The sequence below is a fragment of the Myxine glutinosa genome, chromosome 8 (assembly GCF_964187855.1).
Source record: "Myxine glutinosa chromosome 8, kmMyxGlut1.1, whole genome shotgun sequence".
NCBI classification, from domain to species: domain Eukaryota; kingdom Metazoa; phylum Chordata; class Myxini; order Myxiniformes; family Myxinidae; genus Myxine; species Myxine glutinosa.
The window spans coordinates 35861607-35876962 of NC_136268.1; the positions used below are offsets into that span (position 1 = coordinate 35861607).

At 46.4% G+C, this 15356-nt stretch overlaps 1 protein-coding gene across 2 annotated transcripts in view; it reads right to left on the reverse strand.

Moving 5' to 3' along the window:
* Nucleotides 1–15356, reverse strand: part of LOC137432420 (ribosomal protein S6 kinase beta-1) — an 81911-nt gene that overhangs the window by 41377 nt on the left and 25178 nt on the right. For both annotated transcript variants that reach the window (XR_013624293.1, XM_078783185.1), the window contains exons 2-3: nt 3508–3548; nt 640–757 (exon numbers count right to left, since the gene is read on the reverse strand). Coding sequence is in view for 1 of the 2 variants with exons in the window: in XM_078783185.1 (XP_078639311.1) it covers nt 640–757; nt 3508–3548 (159 nt within the window). In the remaining variant the exon portion in view is untranslated. The remainder of the gene's footprint in view (nt 1–639; nt 758–3507; nt 3549–15356) is intronic.

Below are 15356 nucleotides of genomic sequence, written 5' to 3' on the forward strand. Positions count from 1 at the left end.
CTATGAAATAGAGAAAAGACGATGCTCTCAGTTTGATACCAGGTGCTGGAGAGACGCCGGAGCAACGAGCCTACCTGCACCTCCGAACTTCAGAATCACCTTGCACGCATCTGTAGTGAACGCACCGGCAGAGATGCCACTCGCTCCATTAGCTAACGGAATTTTTTCTCTCCCCATTTCAGTTTCTTTGATAATCTGGAAACACCACCCATCCATATCCATCTTCTGTTGTAACAAGACTTATGGCAGTAGTAGGTTAAGTTAGGATGCCTGTGTTCAGTGTTTGTGTTGTCGGGACTCCATATGTGATTTGTGACCTTGTGTATTAATTTTTTATTATTGCTATACCATGTTTGTTTTTAATATCAACAACATTATTTCTTAATAAAATGTTGCAATTGCTAGAGTGGAGGCACTTCCTTTTCCTGCCATCGAGCTAATTAGGATAGTAGAGAGCCATTGGAATAGTGTAGGCTTCCATTTCCCACGTCCAGCTCTAAATTGGACCAATCACCACTCGGTTATCTAAGGGCACGTCCCACATGTATGGGGCTGCCAGATCATTCGGCGAGCGAGGGTTCGTGCACCCCACGCACTTGACAACAAGTCTCTTACCACCCCTACCCTCATTTTCCTCACCTTTCCGTAACCCCCTTTGCCAAGTACACGAAGCAGCTGAAAGCTCTCTGGACCAATCTTCTCAGTTCCACGATTCACAGAATCCTCACTCAATTCAAACTTTTCACACTCACCTTCCCTGTCACAACATAAGGAAATCGATTTGTGCCACAAAAACCAGTGTGCAATTTCCATTCAGATAATTTGTGGCATCAGATCACCTTATTGGTAACAACTAGGGCATGCCCGTACTATATATAAGCTAGGACGTGCCCGTACGTGGGTGCCCGTTCCTTGCCAAAAAAAAAAAAAAAAAAAAATTTGTGTAGGGGTGTGTGTGTGTGTAAACATCCTAGGGCGTGCCCGTACGTGGGTGCAAAAAAACATGCGTGCAAACAACAACAACAAAAAAAAACTTTGAAACCACGTGGCAGTAACGACCACAGAACCCCCCCCCCCCCTCTATTTACATGAATGGTTTGGTCCATTCGCAACGACCACAGAACCCCCCCCTCTATTTACATGCAATGGTTTGGTCCATTCGCAACGCCAAAGCGAACGGCGAACGGCTAAATCGCCATAGCTCGGTAAGTACTTGTCCGATTAATATGAAACCTTGAAAAGGCACATCCTCGGGTCCCCAGCAATATACCTGGCAAGTTTAAAGTATATCGGACCCGTGGTTGTCGAGAAACAGCGGTCACAGACAAACAAACACACAGACACACAGACACACAGACACACAGACACACAGAGATTGCTGGAATTATAGATAGATGACTTAAAAAGGAAAGACTACAGTTATAAGAGCTTATGACAACAGGGATAAACATTTGTTGACCAACGATCCAGGTCCCTTCACAATTGTTGCTGCTTCTTCTTAAAGTGAAAAAGTATTCCCTTCCCTTTGTTGCTTTGCCAGTAGCACACCAACAAACAAACAATAAATGTCATGCATAGCACAATACTTGCGAAATCCCTAAAATAAGTTGTTGGCCTATGTTGACCTCAAAAATACTTGGTGGTTGAATTCAGTGACCAGATATGCAAGTCCTTTTCAAATTTCAAGTTATTCGGATAAAAACTGAGGATATTCAAAATTTGGCCGATGTTGACCTCAAAAATACTTGGTGGATGAATTCAGTGACCAGATATGCAAATACTCTTCAAAATTTCAAGTTAATTGGATGAAAATTGAGGATTTTAGAAATTTGACAAAAGTGGTTGACCTTAAGCCTTTGTTGACCTTTTGGCCTATGATGACCTAAAATATTATTGGTTGAATTCAATGAGCAGATGTTCAAATCTTCTTCAAATTTCAAGTCAATTGGATGAAAATTGAGGATTTTAGAAATTTAACAAAGTTGGTGACCTTCGGCCTATGTTGACCTTTTGACTTTTTGACCGCAAAAATAATAGGCTTCTTGCTTATGACCAAGTCTACCATTTGGTGAAGTTTGTGAAGATCGGTCGAAAATTGTGACCTGTAGGCAACCGACATACAGACAGACAGACAGAAGAATGCACAAAACCAACCAATATACTTGAAAAATCTTTGATTTTTTGCAAGTAATGAGATTGTGGGTTTTTGTTTCTTCGATATTTTGTCCTTTGAAATTGATTTAAAAGTACGACAATGTCTCCTAATGTCCATTTGCCTTATTCATTATAATTATTCACTATGATCTATGCAGAGCATCGGTTCTGCCAAAGCAGTTTCGTGGCTAGGGTTACAATCTTGGAAAGGTCACCTCACTGGCGCAGGATATTTGGCTGAGTGTGCAGGAATTTGAATCTTAGCCAGAGTGAGGGCGATAGTTCTTCAACCCTATGCAAAGGACACGCACAGTAGGATCATTAACGTCTGCCAACTAATGAATGCCGGCAGATGAGACACCCAGTTTAACATCTATCCGAGGAACGGCACGGCACACACACCGATAAATCACCCTGCCTGTGAATCACGGGGATGACAGTTTCTAGCCAAATGAGATTAAAACCCAGGCTAGACAGCTCAGCGACGTGTGTGTACCTATAGGTCAGCCTGTCAGCCCCATGATGCCCGAGCACGCATGCAAACACTCACACTACTCCATGAGCCTCAGTTACCGAAGAGCTTTTTTTTTTTTTTTTTAAACAAAAGGATTAAATACAAAAAGGTTTGATAATGACTACAGCTTGTGGAATAAGTTTGGATAGATTTGCTTCCGGATAGATTCAATTTGAGGATTGAAAGGTCAGACTTCTCCAAAACATTGATACCAATGATTAACAACGTGGGTGTGCAATAATCTGACCAAACTTGCAGAAGAAAAAAAGCTAGAAGGCAAAGACACCATAAAGGAGAGAATCGAAATTAATGCAAACCAAAAGACGAGAGGGCATGGCTACCGAGCTTCAGCTGACAGTATTGTACTTGACAATGACATATGCAACATTCAACACAATAACAACCCGGGAACAAATTGCCAGGCTGTGGAACACTTTTAATATAAAATAAATCCACAGACGACTCGGGATAAGTTGCACAACCAATCAGTATCACATATAATTCAGCAATTAATACAAGCACGATGGAAGTCCTAATGAAGGACACCTAAGGGCAGAAGTATCATATTTATTGTTTAAATATATTTTGTCGAGTTGGGATCACCTTACAATACCACGATAAATAAGTCAGCAAAAGCTCAGGTTTCTCATGTTTACCAAATAAATGAGTGCAATGAACCTTCAAACGTGCAAGGCATAAAAGCTATTCTGAGCAACGTGTTGACACCGACACTTAAGAGTTTGAACAACCATCTATCTCTTCCCCTGCCATATTAACACACACGACAGCCTCAAACTTTGTGTCGTATCACCTTAATCAGCAGACAGCCAAGTACTCACATATCCACAAGGAGACCATGTTCACACTCGTAGAACAAATCCTAGTGAGAAAGCAAAACAATTCGTTAAAATAAGGAAGGGTTGATGTAGCTGAGACAGCAATGACAAAAAATTGTAAAAATCAGGAAATTAGCATTTGATGATTGAAACAGGGCTCAACTTTTTAGCATGCTCAAAAGACAGGTAGTTTCTACATTTTTACCTGTCCTGTCATCCATTGCACCTGTCCAACTATTTGAGGTAAATCATTTAACTATCAGACCTCAGACCAAGCTCCACCGAGGCAACCTAAACCGGCTTTTCTCACACGGATGAGTGAATCGTGAAAATTAACCTTTGATAAATAACAATGCATACAGTGCTTACTGTGCAATGTTCTTTCCAGACTCAAACACTAAAACGGGAACCTGCTGGCAGACTAAAGGTACATTTGGTTCCATCCTGCAGGCATGCTCCATGAATCATTGATTCGTTCCATTTTTGAATTTTTCAATCTCTTGCAACAGCTCTTTAAGCACCTAATAAGATGGTGCCATTGTCAGAGCGTATCTACTTTGTTGTACCTTTCCTAGTAGTAAACGTTGTTGCATTAATGCAATAATCAGTATCAAGAGAGTCAGATACTTGTAGATGTACGACACTGCAGGGCAAAAAAATGAGCCAAGCTGTTTTGTTTTTCTCCAAATTTGTTGCCATAGATGTGCAGCGCATATTCCAGTTTACATTGATTACTAATGTTACAGGAGCTAAAAGCCCTCCACACGGTTTACAGCAATTTTTATGAAAAAATTCATGTTCCAAGAAGCTTTATTCTCAAGAAAACAAAAATTACAAAACTTCCGTATTTTCACCTTTCATCTTATCACAGGTAAGACAAAATAGATCAAAATTGTAGACACAAAAAAGGAAGAGAAGACCGTTTTGAGTTGTTCTGTGCCACAAAAAATTCATTTGTTTTTTTTTAACTGTTATAAGTACACTTAAAAAGATCTGAAAAATAATTGTTAGGGTGTTATCATGTTTTTGACAGTTTAGACTTTCGTGCATCTGTAGTGCCTAAACTGCTCTAATTTATGACTTGTACAGTTAGGGTAGGTCATGTTTTTTGTGTTTCAATTTAGAAATGCCTCCAAAGAAAGAGAAGTTCCATGCTGATGGGGATATTAAAAATCGAATTGTGTGTCTGACAAGCAGGCAAAACATATTCTGAAATCCACAAGCTCCTGAAGAAGGAGAACATCCTTATTTATCTGCCTACCATAAAGAGAATAGGTCTTCAGTTCCAGAAAACTGGTTCCACTGCAAGGAAGAAGGGATCAGGCGGGCCTAGAGCCACTACAAGTAAAGATGACAGAGGAATGAATTCTTAGTTCTCCAAGAAAGAAAGAAAAGCCTGCAGAAGCTGTCAGAGGAGTTCCGAACTGCTGAAAACAAGACTTTCCAGAAGGACCATCACAAGAAGGTCGACTGATGCTGGTTTTACCTCAAGAAGATGTGTTAACCCTTTGAGTACGGATGACGTCCAGTGCCGCAACCCACGAAAAAGTTTTGTGTACGGATAACGTCACTACACGTCATCAACTATACCTATAAATAGATCGTCAGTACGTGGTTGCATTCCCGTAATGCCAAATTAATCCCGTACCGGGGGTATTTTTATCAAAAACAAATCCCGTACTCAAAGGGTTAAAAAGCTTCTAGTATCTAAAAAAAAATATATACATTCAGGACAGTTGGCACTTTTTAGGTGAATATGGGAACTGTGATTCAGACGGGTTTCCGAGAGTTCTGTGGAGTGATGAATCAATTTTTTTTTTTTTTTCGTATACAAGATCGAGGCTCATGAAAGAGCTGGCATTAATCACACAAAAGGTCAAACCAACACATAAAACACAAAATAAGGGGAGCAGTCGACAAGATGGGGAGAGAGGGGGAAGGACACAAACACAACATTTGAGAGCAGGGACATCGAGAGAACTGTGGGAGGGAGAGGGCTTGGGGGGAGGTGGGAGAGCCCACGGGTTCTAAAATCCTGCTCTGCCGCTCTATCTGACCCTGAGATTTCATCTTTGCTGTGATGCCCCAGAACATTGCCTTTGCAGATCTGGTGAGAGATTCAACCCTTAGTGCATTTCAACAACTGTGAAGCATGGAGGAGGTGGAATCATGGCCTGGGGTGCATTTTCATCTGCGGGTGTTGGTGAGCTGATAAGGTGTGAACAAATTTGACTTCCGTTTCCGGTTTTGCCGGCGAGGTTGTGTGTTTTTCCAAGCTCTCCACGCCACCAAAGTTAAGAAATTTTCCCATTTGTATTTTTGTCAAAACGATTTTTATTTTACGGTATGAGTGCCTACTGTGTGTTTCTAGTTAGATCTCAGTGTAAATCGTGCATACCTGTGTATAATCGTCGGTTGGTTCCTGCCGCGTTTTTCAGGCCTGGTTTTCCAGGCCTCGATGCTTTGTTGTCTCCTCTCGGCGGTCGTTTGTGGTCCATTTACTTTCGTTCTCTCACTGTTTTTTCCTGTCTTTATTTCACCCCATACTTCCCTGAAAATCTTACCCTTTGTTTAAAGTCTTTAAAAAAAAAAAACTAATTTCTTTCTTTCCCCATGTTCGTTTGTTCTTCGACCACGCGTTTCGCCCCACCCGTTTTTTTTTTTCTCTCCTTCCTTCATAACTCAATCCTCTCCAGCCAACACCTTTCCAATTCCAGTTCTCACCATACTTCTTCAACTTTATCCTTCTTCCTCTGATCCACTTTCACCAAACCTTCAAAAAAACATTAACGACAAATTAAAAAAGTAGGCCTCTCCTCCCGTATTAACACATTTGCTTATACACCTCTGTTCCTTCGTTCTCTGCTCTCCTGGCTGTCAATCTCCTATTCTTCCATTCCTGCTTCTGAGAACCTGTGCTGGAATCATTAATCCCCCTTAGGAATCCTTCATGCCCCCATTAGTCAGGTTTGTTATGTAATTTCGTTCTTTTTTTGTGGAGATTAGCAAAACTATACATTTTTGGAAAGCTGATAGCACCAGGAATCCGAAAAACCATGTTTCCATTTGCGCAAATTTTTCTTTGGCGGCCATATTGGATTTTCAAAATGGCCACCATCGGAAACCTATTTTTCGCGATATCTCAACATCCGAACTACCTAGAGTGCTGATTCCAACACCTATACCCACATTTTTGGGGATGAGGAATCACATGAAGCCATCTAAAATAATCTACACCTACCCTGGGATACCAGGTGGCAGCCTACAGCGGATTTTCAAGATGGCCACTTTCAGGAAACATGTTTTTTTCTGAATATGTATACCACATTGAGTGATGTTTCGCTACATTGTGGCACACGGATCATAATTATGAAACCACATCCCTCATATATCCTAAACAGGTGATTTATGTATTCAAGAGGTAAGTATATAGAGATGAGGCTATACAATCCATAATTATACATGTAATAATTACTTTTATTTGAACATAGAATATTTCCCATAGATGAAATTTTATCTTTGTCAACATTCATCAACATTTTGTCCTCATAGGTTTTCAAATGTCCTCATCACTGTCGTCAGAGCAGAGAACAGGTTGACAGTCATCGTCGTTTTCACATTCGGAGCTGCACAAACACAAGTCTGTGCATGCCAAGTCATTGGCACGGCACGAACACCGTCTCGATGAGCAGTCTCCTTTGCACTGACATCTGACCATCTCAAGTATTGCTTTCGGTGCTGGTGGTACATCTGTCATTAGTGGTTTCAATTCCCCATCGTTGTCCTTGAAGTAGCCATGTTGCTGTGGATCCAGGAACACTTGATGTGCGATAGTAGCCTGAGCCCATACCATTGCCTGAAGATGTACACGATCAACATGCTGATTTAGAGCCCCTAGCGTTGGAGGTAACTTGTGACTTTCAGTCATGTGTTTACAGAGGTAACTTGTGACTTTCAGTCATGTGTTTACAGAAGAGGTACCAGCGCAACTCCGGAATGCTGTTGATACATATTCCCTTTGGTACGTACACTGCACATACAAATCTTGCCAAGTTGGACATCTGATCTGCGGTCACATCTGCAGCATCACCGAGCATTCTCATGGCCTGTATCACGTCACTATCGGCTCTGACGAAAGCTTCAAACCATGTTGTTTTGCCTATTCGCGAAAACCGTCCAGTATTGTCTGCTCCTGTGAATGTGTGGAATGCTGGCAATGCCTTGGCCTTTTCGACGCCAAGATTGTTCCAGATTGGTTGTACTTGCACAAGGCCCGACACAAGGGAGACAGCAGTGTTTTTGAGCAGAACATCATAGTTAGCTATGACCAAGACCAGGACATCCGTATCAGGAGAGAAGAAGGTAAGCTGTTCTGCGTTGGGATTGCGGCGAGTTGCCAGCACTGCTTGGTGAATCATCAGAGTGTCTGCCTCCTCATGATTATTGTCTTCAAAATGCACGCCTTTGTTACTCTTGGCCTTTCCTGCTGCACATATAATTATCAGCTTGGAGGCATCTCTGTTGTACTCCAACGTTTTCTCAGCCAGATATTCTGCCAAATCTGACTTTGTCTGATCGTGTGACAAGAACCGCTTCATGGTGATGTGTTGGATCTTGGTATTGTCCTTCACTTGGTACTGGACTGGATTGTGCCCCCCTCGTCTTTTTTGTCTTGTGCTTTGCTTCAACGAATCGGCCTTGTAAGTATCAAACACGAGGATAACTTCGTCAAAATGTCTTGTCAGTGACATCAATCTGGTATTAAAGCTGACACTGAGATCTTCAACGGTTACTGTTGCAGCTGGTTTTGTCGACAATTTCTGTACAAGAACCATGGCGTCGACTACTGCTATTTTCATAGCTGCAGAGTTATGGACTTGAGCTTGAGGACTTGAGGTCGGAGCTAAGTCACCCGGAGCTAAGTCTCCATGTTTCACAAGGAGATGGATTAACTTTGACTTGTCAAGGCAAGGAAGCAGGTCACCGTTTGGTGCGAACAAGGCGCGAGGTGTAAGGGTGAATTCGTAGTTGCCTATTGCGTCTTTCTGGTCAACATCACGGCTTGATTTTGTCAATATCATCAGCCTTCCATACAAGTCTTTTGTTTCCTTCAAGTCGACTGACTTGTCCCTGAGCATGATCTTGGTCTTCTTCACACCAGACAAGTACATCGTGTTGTTTTCTTTTTTCACGGGTGCAAATAAGCTGACTGTTCCGTTGATTCTTTCGTCAACATACTCTTCGTACAAGTGTTGACCAATGTTGTCGATATTCAGGATTTGTGACGTGTGCTCCTCTGGGACATAGGCATGTGTGATCAAGTTGTATATGCTATTTCCTTCTGTGGTAAATGGATTGCCATGACTCATGATAGCAGCCTTGATCTTTTCAACCGCTGTATTGTTCAGATTCACTGCCCTCGGACTAAGTTCGTGGTGTTCTGTCACTTTGTCTGTTTTGGTGTCGAACTGATCTTTGAATTCTCTGGTCAGCCGTGACAATTCTGGAGAGGCCATAAAGAATCTCTGCCTTGCATTGGCATTATTGGAGATGCCTGGAAGTCCAGAATGAACCTTCATTGCTCTGTTTTCCTGTTCACAAGCGTGGTCTGCACCGATTGATACAAAGGGGATGCTAGATTTCGTTACTGAGATATTTCCATTCTCGAGTTCCCTGTATGTGGCCGGATGCGTCTTCCTCAGGTCATACATATCTGCTATGTATCGCGGCCAAAGACGTTTGTATTTGATACGATCCATGGAGAAAAATAGCTTGCTGAGTGCCTCACCAGATTCGAGGTGGAGTTTGAGATCTGCGTCCCGAGAAGCTTCCACAAAGAACAGAATTGTCTCCACTCGATGCAGGTAATTCATCAAGGACTTGAACATGGCTTTTTTGGATTGTTCTGTTTCCCAAGTCTTGAATATGTTCACAACATCAGCTGTAGTGATGACATTCAACAGTTTTGTGTTGGCTTCTTTCACACTTGTGGCTTTGGTGAACTTGTCCTTTTCTGAACATGCCTCGTCTATTTCTTCTGACATATCTGAGCAAACGGCTTTCAACTGTGGATAATCTTTGAAGAACAGGTCCAGCGCCATTTCATAAAGTGCTATATATGAATAAATATGAGCACGGAGAGTGCGTTTGTAATGCGAACATCTCAGGATCTGCCTTGTTGTTGAAGGTCCGTAGAGGTCGGCCTCTATCCACGCGTCATCAATACCTGAGTTCTCAATGGAAGTACCCAGGGCTCTCAAAGCAGCCATGACCACATGCAGCTCGCCAAGCCGAGGTACAACGGTACCTTTCAGGTCTGGCCTTGCATCCAGCAGCCTTATCACCTTTTCATAGAGGGCCATATCCCAGGAAATGACTGTAGGGTGGCTTGTACCAACAACTAAGTTCTTTAGCTGAGTTGTCTGAGAGATGACGGTCAGAAGAGTCGACCACTCGTGTGCTACTTCAGGTAGAAGGGGTAAGACTCCGACTTGTGTCAAACTGTGACTACCCGACAGCAATGAGTGGTATCCTGCCCAACCAGGTATATATGTGCTGTTTGATTTCTGCATTCTGGTGATCATAGAAGCAACCAACCATCCTAGATGTGTAAGGTGATACGCTGGTGATATACCATCCTTGCTGATGTGGAATGTGTCTGTTCTCTTTATGGTTTTCGGCACCGGCTTGTCACAATGAAGCATAGGAACCTGGTACGGGGTCACTGACAAACTGGTAGTGTCAGCTATGCTCAGTTGTGGCGCCAATGTTTCTCCTTGAGTGTCACGTTTTTGATAAACAGCAATGATTGTTCCATGGGTTGTCCCTTTGCCATCCACGCTGTCTTCAGCAAAGTCTGTGTTATCAGCTGCAAAAAACACAAAAGTTCCCTTCTTCAAAAATGGAGGAACATAAAGTCCTTGGAACTTCAGGGTGTTTTCCACAATGGCATTTGCTAGGGCTGTTTCGAGGTGCATAACACGACTGTACGAGACACAGTAACCTTGAGAGCAGAGACTTTCCAGGAGTTTCTTGTTTCTTGTGTCATGGTGAACTGCCAAGGCTAATCCTAGAGACTGTGGAGTTTCTAGTGATTTGGTTGATCGGAAGGTCGCAGAATCAGTTTTGGGCCTATAGTTCACTTGCTTGTCAGATTTGAATCCACCCAATAGCATCTGACTAACAGAGAGTACTTCTCTGTTAACGTGAGTGGTTCGTTTTTCAGTTTCTAGTGTTTCTGTTGGCCCCACCATAACCCATCTGATCATTGCGTGGAGTGCTGCTGGAACATCATCTGTGCTGCTAGTGACCGGTATAGCATCGGATGAGTTTTCCTGTTGGTGGAAGTTCTTGATAATTCTGCGCAATGCCTTTGCTGCTTTATAGATAATATTCAGATCGTCTACTTCACTTTCTATCATGGCAGACTGAACCATATCGGATTCGCATGCATCTGGGGAGTAAAGAACAGAAGGTTTTCTCCTGTCCTTTTGCCTAACAGACGTTACGTGTGGTAGTTCTAGAAGAATTCTCTCCTTGAGCCAGTGTCTACTATATGCAGGGAAGTGGTGCGCCAATGCATCTGTGCCACCAAGCAAGTTGATGTATGTTGTTTCAATATGTGCCATGGATAAGTATTGTTTATTCTGAGTTTGACAGTCGACAAGGCTAATCAACTCAATCAAACATGATGTTTGAAACGGATGACCTCTCTCTGTTGTTCCCTTGTTATCCTTGGTACGTAACACATGGAATACATTTGTTGTCCAACATGACTTGTGGTATTGAACATCGATTGCATGTGCATCAGTGGGTGAGATGGATGTGTTTAACCTAGTTTGCAGGGTGAGATTTCCAGACAGCTCCACAGCATCGTGTAATGCTTTCCCACCGTTTTCTGTTCTCAATGTGTACAATTTTTGCTCGTTATCTTCCTGGCAGAAAAAGCAATGTTCCTTAATGAATGGAGCTGTTGCAGAACGTGTAAACGGACTGGTGGTGGAAGTTGATGGTTCGTCCAGTTCTGTGCTTTTTCGCTTTTGTCCACGTTTTTTCTCTGTGTAGGAGCCGGCTGAAATGAGATATTGATGGCGGTCTTTGGCACGTTGTACCTTCTCTTTGTTGGTTGCATTTGAATAACAGATACGATGCCAAACTGCATTATTGAATTGCAGACTTTCACTTGTTTCATCCTTTAAGCGACTGTGAATTTTAACATATTTTCCATCATGGTAGGCTGCTCTATCATTAAGGGTTTTGTAGCAAGTGTTCAAACGAGTCCGGTTTGGGCTGCTGGACAAGCGTTCCATATTTTGCTGAAGCGGTTTGACAAATTATGCAGTGCTGCCACTGTGTGGGCTGAGTCGTAACTTCACTCATCTTCTCTCAAGACCTGCAAATATATAAAACGACAACAGGTAAGTAATTGTGAGCTTCAGGAGGTTTATTTTAAATGAACTATTAGGTCTGATATAATGACTTTCCATGTACATGAACTGAACATGTTGAAATGATCCCATTTATGACTATGACTGTACTGAGGCGAAACATCACTCAATGTGGTATACATATTCAGAAAAAAACATGTTTCCTGAAAGTGGCCATCTTGAAAATCCGCTGTAGGCTGCCACCTGGTATCCCAGGGTAGGTGTAGATTATTTTAGATGGCTTCATGTGATTCCTCATCCCCAAAAATGTGGGTATAGGTGTTGGAATCAGCACTCTAGGTGGTTCGGATGTTGAGATATCGCGAAAAATAGGTTTCCGATGGTGGCCATTTTGAAAATCCAATATGGCCGCCAAAGAAAAATTTGCGCAAATGGAAACATGGTTTTTCGGATTCCTGGTGCTATAAGCTTTCCAAAAATGTATAGGTTTGCTAATCTCCACAAAAAAAGAACGAAATTATAAATCTGAACATAATGAACCTGACTACATGAAGGAAATTTCCCATGATAGTTTTCACGGTTTAGTTTAAAAATGTTAAAACTTTCCCCTGAAGTGTTGTATTCTGTTGTATATAATAACACACTTTTCTTCTTCTTCTTTAAAAGGTTGTTTTCGATTTGCTCACCAAATCTCTTCATTTCAAATAAAAATTAAATCCCTTACAGTTCTTCCACCCCTCCTCCAACGTTTTCAAACGGATCTCTCATTTAAAAAATCACAAGAAACTCATTTTGCAAAAAATGTTCGTTTTCCATTCATCGTACAACACTTTCTAAAATCCAAAACTCCCCCTCACCTCCAAAACTCCCTCCTCACTCCTCCCAAACTCCCTCCTCACTCCTCCCAAACTCCCCCCCCCACTCCTCCCAAACTCCCCCCCCCCACTCCTCCCAAACTCCCCCCCCCACTCCTCCCAAACTCCCCCCTCACTCCTCCCAAACTCCCCCCTCACTCCTCCCAAACTCCCCCCTCACTCCTCCCAAACCCCCTTCTCACTCCTCCCAAACTCCCCCCTCACTCCTCCCAAACTCCCCCCTCACTCCTCCCAAACTCCCCCCAAACTCCCTCCTCCCAAACTCCCCCATCACCCCTCCCAAACTCCCCCATCACCCCTCCCAAACTCCCCATCACTCCTCCCAAACTCCCTCCTCACTCCCCCCCCACTCCTCCCAAACTCCCCCCTCACTCCTCCCAAACTCCCCCTCACTCCTCCCAAACTCCCCCCTCACTCCTCCCAAACCCCCTTCTCACTCCTCCCAAACTCCCCCCTCACTCCTCCCAAACTCCCCCCTCACTCCTCCCAAACTCCCCCCTCACTCCTCCCAAACTCCCCCCTCACTCCTCCCAAACCCCCTTCTCACTCCTCCCAAACTCCCCCCCTCACTCCTCCCAAACTCCCCCCTCACTCCTCCCAAACTCCCCCCTCACTCCTCCCAAACTCCCCCCTCACTCCTCCCAAACTCCCCCCTCACTCCTCCCAAACTCCCCCCTCACTCCTCCCAAACTCCCCCCTCACTCCTCCCAAACTCCCCCCTCACTCCTCCCAAACTCCCCCCTCACTCCTCCCAAACTCCCCCCTCACTCCTCCCAAACTCCCCCCTCACTCCTCCCAAACTCCCCCCTCACTCCTCCCAAACTCCCCCCTCACTCCTCCCAAACTCCCCCCAAACTCCCTCCTCCCAAACTCCCCCATCACCCCTCCCAAACTCCCCCATCACCCCTCCCAAACTCCCCCATCACTCCTCCCAAACTCCCTCCTCACTCCCCCCCCACTCCTCCCAAACTCCCCCTCACTCCTCCCAAACTCCCCCCTCACTCCTCCCAAACTCCCCCCTCACTCCTCCCAAACTCCCCCCTCACTCCTCCCAAACTCCCCCCTCACTCCTCCCAAACTCCCCCCTCACTCCTCCCAAACTCCCCCCTCACTCCTCCCAAACTCCCCCCTCACTCCTCCCAAACTCCCCCCTCACTCCTCCCAAACTCCCCCCTCACTCCTCCCAAACTCCTCCCAAACTCCCCCCTCACTCCTCCCAAACTCCCCCCTCACTCCTCCCAAACTCCCCCTTCACTCCTCCCAAACTCCCCCCTCACTCCTCCCAAACTCCCCCCTCACTCCTCCCAAACTCCCCCCTCACTCCTCCCAAACTCCCCCCTCACTCCTCCCAAACTCCCCCTCACTCCTCCCAAGCTCCCCCGTCACCCCTCCCAAGCTCCCCCGCCACCCCTCCCAAGCTCCCCCGCCTCCCCACCCAAGCTCCCCCGCCTCCCCACCCAAGCTCCCCCGTCTCCCCACCCAAGCTCCCCCGTCTCCCCACCCAAGCTCCCCCGTCTCCCCACCCAAGCTCCCCCGTCTCCCCACCCAAGCTCCCCCGTCTCCCCACCCAAGCTCCCCCGTCTCCCCACCCAAGCTCCCCCGTCTCCCCACCCAAGCTCCCCCGTCTCCCCACCCAAGCTCCCCCGTCTCCCCACCCAAGCTCCCCCGTCTCCCCACCCAAGCTCCCCCGTCTCCCCACCCAAGCTCCCCCGTCTCCCCACCCAAGCTCCCCCGTCTCCCCACCCAAGCTCCCCCGTCTCCCCACCCAAGCTCCCCCGTCTCCCCACCCAAGCTCCCCCGTCTCCCCACCCAAGCTCCCCCGTCTCCCCACCCAAGCTCCCCCGTCTCCCCACCCAAGCTCCCCCGTCTCCCCACCCAAGCTCCCCCGTCTCCCCACCCAAGCTCCCCCGTCTCCCCACCCAAGCTCCCCCGTCTCCCCACCCAAGCTCCCCCGTCTCCCCACCCAAGCTCCCCCGTCTCCCCACCCAAGCTCCCCCGTCTCCCCACCCAAGCTCCCCCGTCTCCCCACCCAAGCTCCCCCGTCTCCCCACCCAAGCTCCCCCGTCTCCCCACCCAAGCTCCCCCGTCTCCCCACCCAAGCTCCCCCGTCTCCCCACCCAAGCTCCCCCGTCTCCCCACCCAAGCTCCCCCGTCTCCCCACCCAAGCTCCCCCGTCTCCCCACCCAAGCTCCCCCGTCTCCCCACCCAAGCTCCCCCGTCTCCCCACCCAAGCTCCCCCGTCTCCCCACCCAAGCTCCCCCGTCTCCCCACCCAAGCTCCCCCGTCTCCCCACCCAAGCTCCCCCGTCTCCCCACCCAAGCTCCCCCGTCTCCCCACCCAAGCTCCCCCGTCTCCCCACCCAAGCTCCCCCGTCTCCCCACCCAAGCTCCCCCGTCTCCCCACCCAAGCTCCCCGTCTCCCCACCCAAGCTCCCCCGTCTCCCCACCCAAGCTCCCCCGTCTCCCCACCCAAGCTCCCCCGTCTCCCCACCCAAGCTCCCCCGTCTCCCCACACAAGCCCCCCCGTCTCCCCACCCAAGCTCCCCCGTCTCCCCACCCAAGCCCCCCGGTCTCCCCACCCAAGCCCCCCC